The sequence below is a fragment of the Drosophila melanogaster genome, chromosome X (assembly GCF_000001215.4).
Source record: "Drosophila melanogaster chromosome X".
NCBI classification, from domain to species: domain Eukaryota; kingdom Metazoa; phylum Arthropoda; class Insecta; order Diptera; family Drosophilidae; genus Drosophila; species Drosophila melanogaster.
In genome coordinates this window covers 17,951,715-17,971,311 of record NC_004354.4, presented here as the reverse complement: position 1 = coordinate 17,971,311, position 19,597 = coordinate 17,951,715, and the positions used below count along the sequence as shown (strand labels likewise).

Sequence of the window (19,597 nt, the reverse complement as noted above, 5' to 3'; positions counted from 1 at the left end):
AAACTCAGCCCCGTCATTTACCAACGATTTTCCCGCATTTTTCCACCCATCGATGGCTACGGCATTTGTCTCCCGTTTTTTTTCGCATTTTTTTGTTCCTTGTTGCGGCCCTTTGCTCGAAAATATGTATATTTTCCACGCTCATCACCCCCGTGGTCGCATATTTTATGCAGCTGCCTCGGGTTTTCCTCGGATCCTGCGAGTCCGCCTTTGGGCCAGGACGAAAAGGACGACCGGAAAAAGCAGGACGAGCTCAAGCCGGAATGTCGGCCAGAGCTGCGGGCCACATTTTCCACGCTCGCTTCTCATCCATTGACGTTTGAGGTTGCATTGTTGCTGAATTGTCCTCGACGAGGTCCTGTGTCCCGTGTAATTGAACCAATCGCCTCTCGCCGCGCTGGAATATGAAATTCCAGCGGCGCGGCAGCCCTTTCATCCATAAGATATTTTTTAGCTTTTTTCGCTCTCCACTCTCCAACTCGCATCTGCCTGGCATCTCATAAATCTCATTAAAAATGCGGGTGGCAAAAATGATGCCATAGTGCTCAGAGTGGCTACTATTCAAGGGGATCTTAAAAAATGTATTATCATTTTTACCGTTGCCAAAGGAATCACAAACTCTAATTTCCGTAATTTATGCAAGAAAATACCCTTTCTGTTCGTTCAGTACCCTATCTCTATATATAAAATTACAGCTTACAGTAAGAATACAATAGCTCTTCCTCATTGCAAAATTATCAATTGTAATATGTTGTTTAAATGGCATTTTAATTGGTAACCAACCAAATAAATTGGCTTAGCCTGCCGAATTTGTTTTAGCTTGTTAAGCTAGTTTATTGTTTGTTATTAAATGTTCTATATGTGTGTATTGAAACCATGCGAAGCTCGGCATGCATGCGCATTAAGTAATTCTCATACAAAATAGATTAGTTTGGAACTCTAAAATTCACCATTAGGTCCCCTAATTTGCGGCAAATCCCAGTTAGAATAACTGGTCGCCTGGCTACCGCAGATATATCCTGGTCGACGCCTTTATTGTTATCCTCGTTTTGCATTCCATGGCCCCATGGCCTGCCCCCTCGGAAAATATGCATTTTCCGCGTTTTTCCGACCCAACCGACCGACCCCTCGCTGGTAATAAATTTGGCTAGCAGCTTAACAAGGGAGCTCAACAGCAATGAACAAAAACAAAAAATAAAAAAAAAATTAAAAAAAACTGGATAAAAGTATAGAAGAGGCCAGGAAAAAATGCAGCACCACGGGACTGGGAAAATCCGCGCAAAACGAAGGGGAAAACCCAGCAGGCCGTTGGGCTACAATGTATAACATGGCACTAAAAATTTTATGGCTCCCACAGCCTTTGACTTCAGCTTCGGCTTTTTGGTTTTAGCTTTCGATTTGGATTTTTGAAATCGGTTAAGTGCAGGCAGGACTAAACCAGGACATTATCCCATTATGGGAATGGCCAGTTTTCTATGGGAATTCGGTGTCATATACGCAGCAACGCATTTGCGTCACTTCGGGCCACTTTGTTATTGTTTCGTTTGGAGGCCAACATAGTTGCCAAATATACGAAAAAATAAGTCCCAGAACTGGCTAATTGATGTAATACGAATTTTCCGCAGTCACAATTTCAGCGTTGGATTTATTATACCGACTCTATATATACACACGTGTATATATGTACATATATCCTGTGGCCGGCATTTCAGCACTCTCTAATCGATCGAAAGCGACGGCTACAAAATGCACAAATTCATAATGAATATTTTAGCTTGATTAATTGCCAGTCGAACAATGCAGATCCAACCTCGAGTTTGAAACGCACTACTGCCAAATGGAATCTGGTTGGCCAAAATAATTTTGATTATGACTTATCGAAGCATTTGATGTACTGCTTAGGGCCACAAAAATTGGCAGCACTTTGAGAGTCCTGCAGTTTTACTAAAGAAATTAAGGAATAAGTGTATGTTAGGTTTTGGTAAATAATTGGGTAATACTGTTATTACTATCAAATACTATAGACTTATGTACTTCTTGGAAATGCTTCAATTGCAAATGTGATATTCTCCATCTGACATCGGCAATATATCTTAATAAATATTACATTACGTACACCCACGTTGACATGCAACTACAACTCAATTATTTTTCGCTTAAACTGCCAATTATTTTGTCGCTCCTTGAAAAAGTGGCGAGTTTCGCAATAAATAATTAATAACACACGAACGTATGTAAAATGCTTATGATTGCCTGGAAACTTCGGAATTCTTCACTGGAATAAATTTATACATCTTTATGCTTCAATCGCAATTCAATTTCTCTTAAATCTAATTTACGAAGCACGTGAAATGTTTTTTTTTATGTAGTTCTATTTTAAAATCAAAAATCACCCACAAACATTGCGTAAAAATGTATTTTTTCAATTTTAAAATAATATACTTTTCATATGGCAATTTCATTCAATTATCCCATGAAGTTCTCGCTACTTGCAAAGTATTTTTTTATGCATTCATATTTTTTATACATATATACATATATATTGCGTTAGTGCTCAATAGCCAATGGACCTGACTAATTGATTTTGTACACGAAATATGAATTCAATTTACGTTGTTTATCATTCCTGGTGGCCCGAGTCGCATGTGCCGGATTAATCCCATTAGGTGGCCGCTCGAAGGGCATTGTGGGTGGGAATTCGGAATTCAGCCTTGTTGCTCTCTGTCAAGGATACGCGGACGTCATGCCCGCCCACTGACGTCACACGAGGGCGGTGAACTGCGGCGATTGCAATCGATGCGGATGACATGACCCAACGACCCAATAACCCACCAACCCGCCGAGTCACCAAACCAGCTTTTCCGATTCATTCACCTGCTTATAGGATCTTCTCGTTTCAAGCGCGCGCCCAGCATCCGCAGTAGGAGCTTTTGGTGGCGCCCTCTGTGCGCTGAGCTTTCGACTGGAAAGCGGAAAGGCCGCAGACGCACAGCTTCCGGCTTCCAGGCGAAAAGCTCAATCCGTTGACAGCTGGCCAACTGACAGTTGACCGTGTTCCGTTTCCGCTGCATTCCGCCAGCAATTAATGCGAACATCAAAAAGTAATAATAATAAACGTAACTTATATAAAAAAAATAACCGATTTTGAAAACGGATGTAGTTTTCCACAAGCTGGCCTGTTTGAATTTTTAATTGGAAAAATCATAGTTCTATCAATTTGATAAAACAAAAATATTTATAAAAACATTTTCTACAGTCTTAACTGATTGCGTTCTATACTTTTCACTGAAACGACAAATAACACATAGTAATATCACATAGTCTTTTGAGTAAACAATATTCTAGTAAAAGTGATTCTTAAAATTTCAGAAATAACCCAATATATTTGATAGATTTAATTTTTTTATTTAATGGTATTAAATCCTATATGCTCCTATGTAAATCAACAGGTGCAAAAAGATGGAATAATTACATGTAAGCCGCAAATATTCGTGTAATAAAAAAAAAACGCTAGAGATACCATTTTGTGTAATTGGTACTCTATAACCTATAAATATTGTATATAAAAATAACATAATAAATTATTTGTCATATAAATTCTTAACCATAAAGATATGTTTGACAAATGACCCAAAAAAAATCCACAAATTAAATTCATAGCTAAAGGGAAACAAACACAAAAATTTAACTAATTTTTTTAAGCGAAATATTTTAAATTTGAAAGTTGAAATGACAAAGCAAAGCTAAACGAACCGCGATTTTGACATCTGTCAGCGGGTGTACCGCCTAGTCCTTTTGCTCGTGAGCTTTATTCATTGAGGAATCTGGCGAAGCTCAAGCTCGCTCCGCGGCAGTATTCCCAGCCTGGAAGCCCAGCTGACAGCTTCCAGCTTCCAGCGGAGGAGCAGCTGTCCCATCGGTGGGCGCAAACGGAGGAGTGTTGGGCGGATGGTTGGGTGGTTGGGTGGTTGGGCGGTTGGGAGGACCCCCGGTCAGAAGAACACCCGAGAACGAAACGAGGAACACCGGCCAACGGAACGGGGGAATGAGCGGACCGAGTGGAACGCCGAGTGGCTGGCCCAGTACACTCTGCCGAGAGTCAGTCTTTGGCAGTCAGCAGCCGACAACAGATGCCGACGAGGATGCAGAATAACCGATATCTGAATGCGAATGCGAATCCGAATCGAAATCGAAACCATAACCGAATCCCGAACTGAAATCGAAACTGAAACTGAAACTGGGAGAAGTGCGCGGAAGTGTGTGTGTTCCATTGCCGATTCGTGGCGTTCCAGTGGCAGTGCATCAACAAGGGGGCGGGCGCCGCGAAAGGGGGCGGGGCAGGACACAAATCCAAAGACGAACTAGAAACGGCCGCGGGCAACAAAAATAAATTAGAAACAAGAGAGCCGAGAAAAAGCCAGAAAGCACTCACAACCAGCCAAAGAAAACGTGTTAAAATCTAGTTAAAAAAAAAATATATATAAGCATTTTTTTACACTTTTTTTTTAAGACAACAAATTTTTTTCTACTGTGCGTGTGTAAAAGACGAATCACAAGAATGATGGAAAAAAGTGCGGCAAATGGAGAGATTAAAACCGAGCGATAAAGATACACAAATCCATGGGATTGCGTGCGTGTGCTTAACCTTGACATATCAAACAAAACAACAAAATTAGACCAGAGTGTAAAATAAAATTTAAAAGTATCAATCTATTGTGTCTGCAGTGCGGATTCTGCGATTTTTGGCATCGCTGAAATTCCGCTGACATGCCATTCAACTCAACAGTAAATCGAACAAGCGCAAGAACACACAATTTTAGCTAGCAAAAATAACCAACAAATATATAAATAAATATATATAAATCAAATTCAAGAAAAAAAAAAACTGCAAATAAAACCAATAAACACTTAAGAAATTTCATTAAACAAGTGGCCGCCAAAGAGAAAGTAGTGCAAGAAGAAAGGTGAAAGGCGGTGGGTGGGGTAGTGTGTTCAAATAACATATTGCTAAGCAGAAAAAGAATCACAGAGAGCAGGACCAAAGGAGAGAGAGAGAGAGGGGGAGAGAATGAAAGAGGGAAAGAGAGGGCTCAATTGTTGTTGTTGTTTGTACAGCAGCCTACCTGAACAGCAGCAACAACAACAGCGAGCATCAGCAGCAATTCCGCTGTAAGCAATATTTTTGAGGTATATCCTTCTTAAGGACGTTCCAAAGGCAATTTGCTGCTGCTGCTGCAGTGTGTGTGTGTGTGTGTGTGTGTGTGTGTGCTTGTCCCTCTGCTTTTGCCCCAACATTTCTCTCTTTTCGCTTTGTCTTCATCTTCACGTAAACACACACACATACTCACACAGAGAAATGCCCAAAGAAAATGAGGCAGAAAGGAGAAAATCAGGCGTATACGTAAATATCCTTAAAGCATTGGCATTTGTATTTTTCGCCATTTGCTTATGTTGCTAGAATATGTGGTATTTCAACACTAAATTCATTGATAAACGGCTCAAATAAGAACCTCAAAACATTAAATACAACACTAACTTGATATTTTATTAGTATGTTAAAGATTCACTCTATGGTAAAGATTAATTTCATGCAAATATTTGCATTTTATGCAAAAAAAATTCCATTCCGTCTTACGTTCGTAGAAGCTTAAACTGTGCATAAAACTAATATTTACTCTCGCTGTTCGCATAACTCATACGCCGTGGTGCTTTCAACTTGAAATGAGATTTTTCATTTAAAGAAGTAGGGAACAGCTATCCAATCATCAATTCCCCTAAGAATTGAATGTAATCTACGGCACGGCTTCAAGAAGTTCATTTAGAGCATCGATTGAATTCTTCAAACTGTCCACGTGGCGTATGCGTTATATTTGCAAAATTCAATAGGGACAACAGTGCGGATGAGTTTTTTTCTTTTTTTTTTGCTGGCCATCAAGCTGTAAAAATCGCACGCTAACCACAAATCTGCCCCAGATTGAGTCCTTAATTCATCCTTTATCCATGCGGCCTCTCACCTGGCTGCAATTTGACGAAACTTTTGGCAAGTGCTCAATTTCGTGGCACACACAGATGTTGGATGCTAAATGCTCTGCATGCCGCCGATGTTGACCTTTCGAGGCTGCCAAAACGCTCACACAGACAGTCGAAATTGATGGATGAGCCAGATGCTGGGTCCCTCAATTCTGATTTTGCTTTTGGTTTACACCGAGATTGGCAACGTGTGAACTTCAAACTGTTGCCAAAAACCCACACAGCAGACGAAAATACACGGATAGCTAATCAAAATTGATTAAAACCCATCGATGGCAGTGAGTTTTGTGCAGTGAATACCGGGGAAATAGAAAATTGAAAATGGGGAATGTGATAAAAGCCGATGTGAGGTGTCAACACAATGCAGTTAGACCCATCAATCAATTAGCATCGGCAGTTGGCAGCTGAACAATATAGCACTTAAATACCTAACTTAGGCCTAAAACGAGATCGATATTTTAAATTCAAACCAAAAAACCCAATTTATTTGTGGAGGTCTATGGTCAGCAATGGACGAGTCGTATGTATTTTATTTCAATTTTTATTTATTATGACTAGTTTTGTTCTGTTTTCCTTCTTTCTTGTTTATTGTATTTTATAATTTTCTGTTTAATTTCTTTGGCCCAGATGCAAAAACAAACTTGGTACTTGCTAAAGCCATGTTATTAACCTCTTTAATGTTTATTCATTTATGTTCTTTTGTTATGTTTTGGTTTATTTTAAATTTAAAATAACTTAATTTTTTAATAATACATATTTAATACTTAGTTTAAATTATTTATTTATTATTATATATTTGTCTTAGGCATTTGTTTATGTATCTTAACAAGGTTTTAATGCAGGTTTGGATAGTATGGGTGAAATATGTGTGCTACTAGGTCTGAAAGTTCAATTATCGAGGGTATTGGTGCTTCTGCAACTTCTTCCATAATGTCTTTGGTCCTCAAAAGTTCAGTTTTGTTTTGCCAACTAGGGAAAAGTAAAGTAAAGTGAAGTGAAGTGAAGTTAACTGGAGTTGAGTTGAGTTCAGTTGAGTTCCACAAAATGCGTGACAAGACAAAGGCAACAACAGAGGCGTGAGTTGATGTCTCTTTCTGACCAGCTCTCCCTCTCATTCTCTTGCTCTCGTCCCCTCTCTCTCTCTCTTGCTCTACCTTTCTTTACGGTTTTTTTTTTTTTTTTTTTTTTTTTTGTGGGGGGGAGGTTAAGTATTTACTGCGCACACCGAAAAAATAGAAAAGCCAAAGGAAACGAAATTCGTGAGAGATGCGAAGAGATGAAAGAGGGCAGGCAATGGGGACCCGGTTCACTTTTTCCCGGCCTAGCAAAATTCCCGGCCCCAAAGGACCCTCGCACACACACATATATATCTATGTATATATATATATATATATGGCAAACACGCAGACGCAATAGCAAAAAACAAAAAAAACGGACAGCTGCTTAACACTTCTGAAAGAGGGAGTGAGAGAGGGAGATAGGTGTAGCGGAGGTGTCTGATAATAACGGCAAAGATAATGGAAAACCGCACAATACGCTAGGCTGCGAAGCCAGCGAAGCAGCGGGCAAAGCAGGAAACGCCAATAAACGATACAACACAGCGGACAAACGGCAAACGCAGCCAGGACACGCACTCTCTTTCTCGCTCGCTCTCTTGATTTGTGCGTGTGTATGGGTTGCATAAATCCGCCAACAAGTTTCCCATTGTGCAGGGCCTTAGAATTTCCCTTTTTTGCCTCAACATCCTTCGCGCTCTCACTCTCTTTCCCTCCACCTAGCCCTTGCCCTCTCTCTCTCTCTCTCCTTACAATGACTCACGAGGCTTGCTCTCGTATTAGTGTTATTTTGTTATACACACACGCCACACGTGCGTGTGTGTGCGCGCAGGAGAGCGTAAGTGTGTGTGTGTGTGTTTGTGTGTGTATGTGTGTGCGTCGGTGTCATTACATCGCCAGTTAAGCGCTTACACGCTTCAATTTCTCGCTTGCCACTTATGGCCCAACATTCGTCGCCTTTCGTCCTTTTCGCCTCGCTGTCCGTTTCGGTGCGTGCCACTGCCGCCGTTCCACGCGTTCCACTGCCAGCTGTTCCGCATCGCTCCACCGTTCCATTCCCAACTTGTGCCGGGCCACGTTTTTTGCGCGCTCTTCCAGTTGTTTGTTCTGCTGGTCCTCGAACTGGAAACCAAGCGAAAGGCGAAAGGCAAAGAGCGACTAGCGGGATAAACCCGCTCCCTTTCCCTCATTTGCTTAAAAAAAAAAAATGATGAAAAGAAGGCCTAGGGCAAATCAAAGATTAAATCTTCTTTACTTGATTCTAAAAATATCATAAATTCATATACATATGTGCGTAGCCCGGTGCAAAAGTTGTTTTTCTGTTGTGTGTGTGTGTGTGAAGTAATCTAAAATAAAACACCTCCGAAAATAAGTTAAGGCGTGGGCCATTTACATTCGAGGCTACATATGTGTGTGTGCGTGCATGTACGTATGTATGTGTGCATGTCTCGACTTCACCTGTGTTACCTCCCCCATCAATTCTGCTGCCCAATTTCTCTCTGCCGAACCGAAAGGTTCAAGGTTGTTGTTCCCAATCGAAAAGTCGCGCCAAAAACAACAAACAGCAGATTGCTCTCCATTCGCAATCAATTGCAATTATTCCAAACAAAAAAGGGATCAAAGAGAAAGAGGTTGGGTACTGTAGTATTGGGCTGAATGAAAACGCTTTAAACGCCGCCCATAAATAAATTGTGAAAAATCTGGGCTCAAAAAAAATCAATAGGTAAAGGACATCTTGCAGGCTATCCGCTGCCAGCCTATTTTTACCCAATAAATTGAAAACAACCTAAAACTTATATGAGTGCTTTCTAAAAACGGAAATTGCTATTTTCACTTGCTGTTTCCGGTTCAAATGAAACGATTTCGGTGCATGTATATGTGTGTGTGTGTGTGCGTCGTCCATGTGCGTTCCATCCTTTTTTTTATATTGCTGGAAAAAAAAAGCTAACATAAATAAATAAATATCAAACTGCAGCTAAAAATATGTGTGACAAATAACCCCGAAAGCAATGTCAACAACAAAGTGGAAAGTGCATTGCCTAATTGCCAAAGAAAAAACAATTCTAAAAGCCAAGCAAAACACGCAACTCTAATACAAATACATATATATTGAACAACAAAATCCCAGACTCGTCTTCAACTAGCCCGAATTGAAAGAAAGAAACCCAAAGGACTTCCGAGCAATTGCCAAATGCTAGCCGAAATAGGAGCCAAAGCAATCTTAATGGCCAGAAGCAGCTGCACGAAGGTGCCGAAAGCCAAGGAGCTCGCCAAATAACAGAAGGTGCTCCGGACTAGAAGCATCAGAAGCAGCAGCACCAGCAGCAGCACCCCAACCACCGCCAGCATCGCAAGTGGATTACCGTAAAGTGGAGCAGCCGCAGGACGAGGTCGAGGGCGCGGCCAGGATACGCCATCCGAGCAGGCTGAGCATTGGCGCAATTAGCGATTCGCACCACTTGCTCGTCCTCAACCATTTCCCGCATCGATTTCATCGAGCGATGGGGCCTCACACCGGTCCTGCGACCGCGCCAGGAGCAGCCGTTGAGCGGTGAAAACCTATCCAACGCCTCGCCCCCTCTTCTCTGCGATAGGTAAGGTCCTTGAACGATCTGCTTACCCAGATACCATAGCCATTATCTTGAGCAAGCAATTGGGGAACTGAGAAACACTGCCTTTTTCGCTTGTACTTTAGGCCTATGAATATGGAGGAGAACATTGCTATGGTCACTGGCTTCTTTAAAGATATCCCTATAAACTAATTCTTACATTTCCTGGAGAAACTTGAATAGCTTAAACGTATTCACAATCTTCAAGAAGATAAACTTTATTCATCTTTACGATAAATTGAGCTTATTGTTTAAGAAAGTCTTTGCAGAAATATTCCAAAACCATCTAAAAAAACCATACATTTTCTTAGATGATTTTATCCTTTTTTTCAATAAAGAATCTTGCATTTTATAAATAAAGAAATGTAGTAAGACAATAATATCTAAGGAAACCATAAAAATAAAAACAAGAAATGCTAGTTACCCTGCGATATTCAAATGTAGAAGAGACGCAATATGTCAACCGCTGGTCACGAAATTCATTGCATACCTCAGGGCGTGCATCCCTTCGCTATGATGATGAATGACAAATGATGAAGCGCCAGCCGCAGTGGAGTGAATGTAAATGTGAATGCAGATGCACAAATAGACAGAAACACAGACACCCACATACGGACATAACACCCACTCACACTACGGTGCGAAATGGTGGGCGGGTCAATGCGGCGTATGCGCAATGTGACATTGACAGCTGCCCAAACGGCAAACACAAAAGTGGCACAGCATCAATATCATTAACATTCCAATGGCCCCAGACCGGAGCCCTCACCGCACACACTCACCATCATTCATTCACTCAGTCATTCATTCATTCCCCCGTTGCCTTTTCAGCCGATTGAGACATAACAATATCCTTTGATGATATCCTGTAATCGTCTCAGTGAATTGACATGAGTTTGACATCGATAACGATGTGCTGTGTCCTCGTGGCTACCCTTCGCCTTTGCCCCGACGCTTCTTTGGTTTTCCTTTGTGTGGAGAAAGCATTTTCGCCAAGCAGAAGTTCAAGAACAAATGAAGAGCGAATCCAATGCATCTGGGTAAATTGGTAAATTGATGCCCGACGCTGGCAAAAGCAATTCAAGGCACTAAAATCGCTGACACCAAGTACTTTCTTGTTTGCTGCAGATAGAGAAAGCAAATTATATAACCTATAGAGAATAAATCAATAAATATATGTTTTATAAATATATATATGTTTTATAATATATGTTTTATATGTTCGAAGGGCTAATCTATGCATATTGGTATCTCAGCAGCATATGGCACCATTAAGCGCCACTTTAGGCAAAATCTCAAGCTTTCCATCTTGAGATATAGAAAATATTTTGGCCAGTGTCCTTACACATCAGTCTGCTCCTTGCTGCTCTTGTTGTTGCTGATTGACGAGGCTTACACTTTCACTTTGCCTTTTACCCAAGCAAACAATTGCCGCACATTTCAACTTGCAACTTGACTTTTGCCCGCTCCTGGCTGCCTGCCGCTTGCTATTTGCTGTCATTGTTCTTGACTTTTGATCCCCAGTGTTGTTGTTGTTGCTGCTACTGCTGCTGTTGCTGCTTTTTTTGCTGGCAATAGTGTTGGTAGTAGTGGTTGTAGTTGTAGTTGTTGCTGCCAGCGACAAGGCGACAAGCGCCGTCAACGTCAGCAGCAAACAGCGAACAACAAAGCAACAAAGCCACCGAACAATGGACACCGAACACAGCCAACAATGAGGGAGGTGTGTGTGTGTGTGAGTGTGGGTGTGGGTGTGGTATAAAGACCTAGCCCCCCTCCCTCTCTACACCATCTTCCCAATCCCTAGAAACACACACCCATGAATGTCTCGCCATTTTCGCTTTATGTCGCTTTCACTCGCTTGATTTTCGCAACGAAAAACCGAAAAAACCCCATCTCAGTTTCAGATTGTGCGGTGCATTAAAATTAAAACCACACAATGCGGCGGATTGGTGAGGGGTTTGATATGTATTAAACGATTTCGGGGTCTTAACAAATTGAATGGGGATTACTTCTGATTGTGGCCAAGACAATTGGAAGCTATCTCAAACTGCAGCTTGTGGGTCAACTACTCCTCTTTCATTCTATGAAACCTTTTGACCCTTGGGTATTTTACAGATTTGATGAATTAACAGAAACTTGCAACATTTTACTCACTTGGAAATATAGCCCTTTTTACAACTTTTTACAACCCAAAGGGGCTAAAAGAATTAAATTATAAGGATTTCATGGTAGCCATTCATGTACTTTCTAATTAAAAACAGATATATATATGTATCACTTCTTATTACCCACCGTTGTATCTTTCTCCAACTTAATTTACTTAAGGGATTTACCAAAATCAGTTGGTTTTTCTAGTAGCATTTAATTTGCAGTCCAACTAACAAGTTAATCAGAAGGGCAAACAAATATTATCTTGTATAATCAATAAATATCATATTAGGTGGACAATAGATTATCTAATTTTAATTAATTTCTATTTATAGTGCCTCTAATTCAAATTGTTGGTATTTGCAAGCTCTTAACAAGACTAGACATTTAATTGAGTTCGAGTTTCATTATGGCCCAACTTGACCAACATCCTAGACTTTAATTGATCTGCCTAATTACGCTTCTTGAAATTTACGTTTTAAAGGAGACTTTTCACCATTAGAAAACCATGAAATATCGATTAATGAATATTCCACCGAGCCCTTTGATTGTCTTATGCCCACTGAAGGACCATGAACTGATTGCACTTCTGAGAGGCTCGGTTGAGGGTCCTCGATCTCCTGCTATCTCTCCGTAGTCAAGTGTCCATTCTGTAGGTCCTGTGCCACCCGCTTTTCAACCGCTTTTCCACCCGCTTTTCACCTCTTTGACACCCCTGACAACCACCCCCTCCCCCCTGTGCGACCACTCCGCTAACTCCTGCGCCTTTGACGCACTTGAGACATTTGAAAAGTTTCACCTTTTGGAGAAGTTCGCTTCGCTTTTAAATTGCGCGCTTAACAAGTTCGTTTCCTGTCCTTTTTTTTTATCCTGGCCCCCATTTCGCTGTAACTCCACACTGCCCGTTCCATTGTTACTTTCCTTTAAGCTTAGCCTGCCTTTTTCGAATAATAAACGACGAAAAGTTTCAAATAGCGGAACATGTTTAAAATGCCTGACGTGCACACTTTTCCAGCATTTTTTGCCTCGCCTCGCCACGACCCTTTCTCCGTAATTTTCCCCCAACGCCTTCTCCATTTTCAACTCACAGCCCCTTTCATTCATTCTTTTCTGGCCACACGTGCATTGGTAAATGCAAACAGCACCGAAAACAGAAAACAGAAGGCGACAGGCAACAAGCATTCGCCAACTCCTCCTGCCACTCCCACTCTGCCGCCCACTTTCACCCCACTTTCTCCACCCACTTGGGTTGTTGTTGGTAGCTGTGGAACGGCTTGCATGTCGGTGCACACGAGTAGAACCTGAGAATGGTTGCCAAAAATAAAAAAATCCAAACGGAAACGGAAAATGAGAATGGAAATGAAAAACGAGAAAGCAAAGTGTTAAAGTGATATGTTTAAAACTTCTATATACCCTCGATCTTGAAATTACATTGTTACCAATGGCTTTTTCTATAATAATACCTTGCAAAGCTTTTAATAAAAACAGGCAAAATGCCTACGCATTCTGTTTTGAATTTTTATATAATTTTAAGCATAACATATTAAGCATCACATATCATCTAAAATCTTCCAATTTCCTTGACATATTATACCCTATGTGCTGAAAACAAGGTAAATCACGAATAACATACCAACAACCCACACAAATTGTGCACGCAACTGTCCAAGGTCACAAAAGGGCAGGCCAGTTGGTAGTCGCTAGTTGGTTAGTCCGTCCGTCCCTCCGCCCCTCCGCCCCTCCGTCCGTCCGACTATCCAACAGCCGTCCAGCTATCCGTCCGTGAATCTTTCAGCTAGGGATTTGCATAATTCAACGCTGCGGGGGCCGTGATTCCCGATCCCCCGTCTGGCGATTGATGGCCCCGGATCCAGATCCGGCTGCAAATAAAAGTCCGGGTGCAAATCCGGACGGCAGGTGTATTTCCAAGGCAAATTGGTGAAATGCAATGCAGTTCTGGAAAAAAAAGAACAGGGGAAGTGTTTACACAGCGCACAACGATTTCAAGGAAATGAAATTGATGAATATAGTGGAAAAATATGCATCACATAAAAAGTTTCAGGTGCTTCTTTATGTCAGTTATTTAAAGGAAATGCAATTGCTCACACAAAAAGATATATCTGCATCATATAAAATAATTCGAAAATTATATGTTATGAGAGCTAAGTTATATTGATTGAAGATTTTTAACTTATTCCACGACTTTAATTCTACTTATTAAACTTCTGTATAAGATGCGTTGGCCAATCTTGATTAAGATCTTTTCTCCACGTGCATATTCATTTATTCATATTCAGGTTCAAAACTTTGTCAGTCGAATGCCGTTTGTGACGTCAGCATCGAATCGAGTTTCGCATTCGCATTCACCTTGCACAGCCTGCGGCGCCTCTCGTTTGACGGCGTTGATTGAATCATGTTGACACGCTCCCCTCGTCCGATCCCCAACCCCCTCCCTCCGTACGACCATGTGTTCTCCCCCAGTGGGGGGGGGGCGGTGTCAAATCAGCTTTATCAATGCTATTTCCCATAGGGGAATCGATTCGGCCGTGGGCCGCACACAAAGTCGCGCCAGGACAAAGGAGTTTTTAAAGCAAAACATGAGGTCCTTAATAATGAAGATATGTTGGCGAGCATTTCATTATCAAAAATAATAAAAATGATTATCAAGTGTTTACGCCATCTTAAAACAGTGCTTTCTAATTGGATATAGGTCGCCTGGCACTTCTTTAAGAAAAGCGCCCTTCTCGGCGATTCTCAACTACCACAGCTAAGTGGGTACAAATTGATGATGGAAATACGTTTTTATTTGATTATTTTATAATTGATTTCACTTATTTTAACTTCTTTATTGATATATTTATGTTACTGTAGTTATTCACCCTTCTTGGCAATTCTTAATGGTCTTGCTTAAGTGATGGAAAGTATGTGATAAGCCATTTTCCTTATTTTCAAAGCAGATGATTGCCAAACGTAATATATTCAGCTCATTTAATTTCCCTATTAGAGGCACGGCTCTCCTCGGCGCTGCTTAAGTGGCGAAAGTAATCCGCAGATGCGGTCCCAATGCTTGATTAACTTGCAGATGCGCAGCTGGAATGTGCGGCATGCATAAGCAAATCCTCAATGAGGACCGACTGGGTAACTGGGTGCAAGTGCACTCCCCCAGTTCAAGGCTCCTTCGGTGTGTGTGTGTGTGTGTGTGTGTGTGTAGGTATGTATGTGTGCATGTGCATGTGCGTGTGCATGCCTTAAATTTCCTTTCGCCATCGCATTAATTCATAAATTTCAGCATGCCGTTGTTGACGCTTCTAAAAATAGTCCACAAAAATGGAGAACTGGAGGTTGGGTCTCGGCTGTCGGCTGTTGGTTGTCGGTTGTCGGTTCTGGGGGTCTCGGGGTCTCGGGGTCTTGGAAGGTCTAAGGACTGAGGCTGACGTTGCCTTGACCGGACAAAGAGAAACTGGCACCAACACACAGAACCACACACTTTGCACATGCCAGATACCAGGATACTCACACATATGTACATACCAGTGGGCGAAAAAGGGGGGGCCACGATCCCCAGGACGAAATTGCACTTCGATTTTGCGACTTTGCATTGAACTTCACCTAGCGCCGTTTTCGTTTCCGTTTCAGTAGTAGTAACAGTTGCATTTGCAGCTTTTCGACTTATGCAATCCACCTGCAGAACGATGCGGAAGTGGGTGAGACTCGACTTCAATCGACTCGACTCTACTCGAATCAACTCGACTCACGTAGCGACTTGTGGATACATATGTATGTATCTTGTAAATAGGTCGCTGCAGCAGAGCACCGACTCATCGACAACGGCGGCATCTAGAAAAGAGGCGACAATGACGTCACAGCCGCATCAGGCTGTGCCGCTGACCTATATACACGCCATCAAGTGCAACAGAGACGGAGACAAACAGAGAGTGGAAGAGGGAGACAGAGACGGAGGGTAAACGTATGCATAAATTTCCCACCGACATTTGCATATAGTAGATAAACAAGAAATTTGCTTCCATGTACTGCACTATACATGGGTAGAGAGATTGTTTAAATGGCAGAAAGTCGGCTTAGAACAGAAGACCAGCTAGCTCACCTGGGCCTAAATTGTTTGTTGACATTTCGTTTGAACCGGTCTTTTCCACCGTGCACTCTCTTTTTTTTTTTGCGGCCTGCAACAGCTGCTGACGTCACACCGGACAATATGCCAATTTGCGGTTAAAATAAGGGTACATAAGCTGTGTATCATTACGAAATTATAGACCACGTTAATCGAATGCCAACGCCTACGATGTTAACTATTTATACGCCAGTTAAGGGGGTATTGTGCCACTTAAAAGAATAGAATATAGAAATTCAATAACTGCATGTCGTAAAGTCAAAATATTAAATGAAGCCCTTCTCTGCGCTTCTCATTCACCGCAGTTAATTGGGTTACATGAAGAAATGGAAGTTGAAAGTAGGTGTTGACCTGGTTGTTATTCTAAAGATTATTGAATAATAAGTCATGAAAATAAAGTAGGGCCCTCCTCTGCGCTTCTCAATCGCTACACTTAAGAGTCTGAATTTCCATTATATACTATTAAGTGTAGATCCTATTTAAAGGAAATGTATTTATTTAAACACAATTAGTAATGCCATGAAGGCTATTTCGACCGCTGCCATTCTAAATAGCCCCACTAAATTGGTGTAAATGCCTCAAATTACAAATAGGTGTTGATCTGATTTCCGGGCACACAAATTACTTTATTTTATCATGAACAAATATGCCATGAAGGAGAATTTATAATACCATTATTTTGTTGACCACATGTGTGACCATAAATATGAATAACCAGCCGCTGTGCCAAGATGGAGTTGCAACCGGAAAAGATTTATGCCGACAAACAATTTGTTCGGGCAGGCGCTCGCCATTATTTCAGTCGAGTGGAGGGGATAACTGATGTGGGTGGTGGATAACGATGGAGATGAGGACAAGGCTTTCGGGCTTTGGGTTATTGAGGGTGGGCCAGTGCACTTACACGCTTAATTAAATGCCACGGCACGGCGCCAGAAAGCAGGCAACGGCAACCTGCCATGCAACGCCAAAAACTTGCCAGCAGCAACAATTGCAGCTGCAACAGCAGCAACAATTGCACATTGTCAGCAACATCAGCGATAAGGGCGGAAAATGTTGGGCATTCTGCCAGCAAATGGGTGGTTCGGTGGGTGTAAGTGGTTCGATGATGATGACGACGACGATGATGATGATGATGGTGTTCCTGTGGTTAGGACCACTCGCTGGGTCGTTTTTATATGCGATTGTAATACAATTTCAATTACAAGTGTAAACATAAGTATATTGCCGGCGTGGGCGTGTTGTGTTCCCAGTACGCGCATACAACTATACAAGTGTATATCTATATAAACTTCGAGTGCAATGAATTTAATTTGAACAAGGCCTAAGCCAAAAGGAAAGGACGGTATACGAGTATCTTCTGGGTCTACTACCCACCCACTCGTTATCGTATCCACAAAATGGGTTGCCAACGAAATTGCGAATTGCAATTTGATATCGAGAAAGTGAGTCTGAAAATCCCCGTCTGCCGCCGGCCATGCAATATGCATGGCCATTGAATATTCAATGGCATAGCATCTGGAAATTGATTCGAGCCGATAAGTAATTAAAGACCAGGCCACTGGAGAGCTTAAAGATCGAAGGCATTGAAAAATGGAGTCGCCGCGACTTTCAGTTAAAAAGAAAGTCAAATGTAAATAAAATGGCTGTGGGCTAGGCAATGGCAAAGTAATTACTCTTGGCCTTATTTTAGGTAATCAAAAATGTGGAGGGCCTTCCTCCGCGCTTCTCAAACTCCACACTTAAGGGATTTATATTGCATTAGGTTAATTGGTGTCTAATTAAATTTGGACTTTATCTACGCAACTCATATGTCGCACTAAAGATGATATGTTCGTCATCCTTCAAATAATAGAGGTACCTTTAATCCCTTCAAAGGTAAATGTTTTGAATATTACTTGTAAATAATCATAGTAGTAAAAATAGTAAAAATAGTCTTGCACACCTCGCTTTAAATCCTATGCTTTAATTACGCCTACTTTATTCTTAATTCGCAGGTCTTTGCCCAAATTGAGCAGTCAAGACGAAGAAGGGGGGGCTGGTCATGGCTTTGGTGGCGGACCGCAACACTTTGAACCCATTCCTCACGATCATGATTTCTGCGAAAGAGTCGTTATAAATGTGAGTAACCCAAGCGAGTATTAGATACTCATAACCTAACCCACTTCTAACGCTACTTTGATCCAGGTAAGCGGATTAAGGTTTGAGACACAACTACGTACGTTAAATCAATTCCCGGACACGCTGCTTGGGGATCCAGCTCGGAGATTACGGTACTTTGACCCGCTTAGAAATGAATATTTTTTTGACCGTAGTCGACCGAGCTTCGATGCGATTTTATACTATTATCAGAGTGGTAAGCATTGGAAGTGGTGCCAAATAGTACCCCCCTGCCCGAAAATCTAATGCAACTTTTGTGCAACCCATGGCTAATGTTTATCTATTTCTCTCTCTATAAACCCTCGTCGTCGCCGAACAACAAACAATGAATACTTTACTTTATTCATACACCGCCACCAACTCACCATACCACAAACAAATACAAATACACCCATCACGTTCATCCACAGGTGGCCGACTACGGAGACCGGTCAATGTCCCTTTAGACGTATTTAGTGAAGAAATAAAATTTTATGAATTAGGTGATCAAGCAATTAATAAATTCAGGTAAGCCCACGTGTTGCCCACTAGAAATTCCACCATTCCCCTACCAATAAAACCAAAACAAATACTAAAACAAAATCCCAACCAAAAATAAACTAACAAAATATGAACAAAAAAACTAAAGCAAATCAAATATAAACAGGACAACAATTTGGTTCGGTTTATTTCTATATTGGTAGCACGGCAAATTTTTTATCGAATCAGCGTAATGAGGCATGCAACACGGCAAACAGACCGACACACGCACATTTAACATAGACAATAGAATAGAATTAGACTTGGCTTAAATACAAACATACCAATATATGCATACATACATATGTACACATACAAATTGCGTTGGCTGGAAGTGCGGTTCAAAAAGGGAAAGCCTTTGTACAATGCAATAATAAATTGTCAATAAATCGAAGTATTCTAATCGAATAGCTTTGGCTTAGGACTCATAAAATAGTATAATTATATGACGATACATGCAATAATAAAATTAAGTATAATTTATTAAGTAGCTTGTTGGCCGCTTTCCCTGAGAACTTAAGCATCTCCACCGATGGCAAGCTGGAAGCAAATTGTATAAAGCAAAAAAGACCCAGATCTAGATGGACTGAACTCTGGACCGAGCTCGATTGCGAAAGTGAATGTTAATCCCTTGACCACCAGCCTAAAATTTTGTTGATACGGCACGGGGGGGCAGTGTGGCCGGACCCGTGATGCGGAAATGGAAAACGGAATGTCAAGCGAGGATAGGACGAACAAGGATCCAGCAGGAAGAAGCCAACTTAATCTATTTCAATTCTTTGCTTATTGCCAATGCCATAAATGAGTCAACGCTTCTATTACGGCTTTATTTCTTAATTTTTACTCAAGCTTAGCTTGCGATTTAAGCATTTTGCCTGCTTCCGATTAGATTTGCGAACCAATAAACAAAATCTGTGCCTAAAATATAACAAAAATACTCAACGAACGTC

The 19,597-nt window shown here is 41.3% G+C and overlaps 1 protein-coding gene across 17 annotated transcripts in view; it reads left to right on the top strand.

Moving 5' to 3' along the window:
• Sh (Shaker) overlaps positions 1-19,597 on the top strand; it is a 138,941-nt gene that overhangs the window by 91,936 nt on the left and 27,408 nt on the right. For 16 of the 17 annotated variants that reach the window (NM_078669.5, NM_167592.4, NM_001414058.1 and 13 more), the window contains 3 exons: positions 17,966-18,089; positions 18,156-18,324; positions 18,539-18,635. In NM_078669.5, the coding sequence (NP_523393.3) occupies positions 17,966-18,089; positions 18,156-18,324; positions 18,539-18,635 (390 nt within the window). Of the gene's footprint in view, positions 1-4,086; positions 4,965-9,060; positions 9,680-17,965; positions 18,090-18,155; positions 18,325-18,538; positions 18,636-19,597 lie in introns of those variants that run through there. The other variant, NM_001272737.1, reaches the window with a different exon arrangement.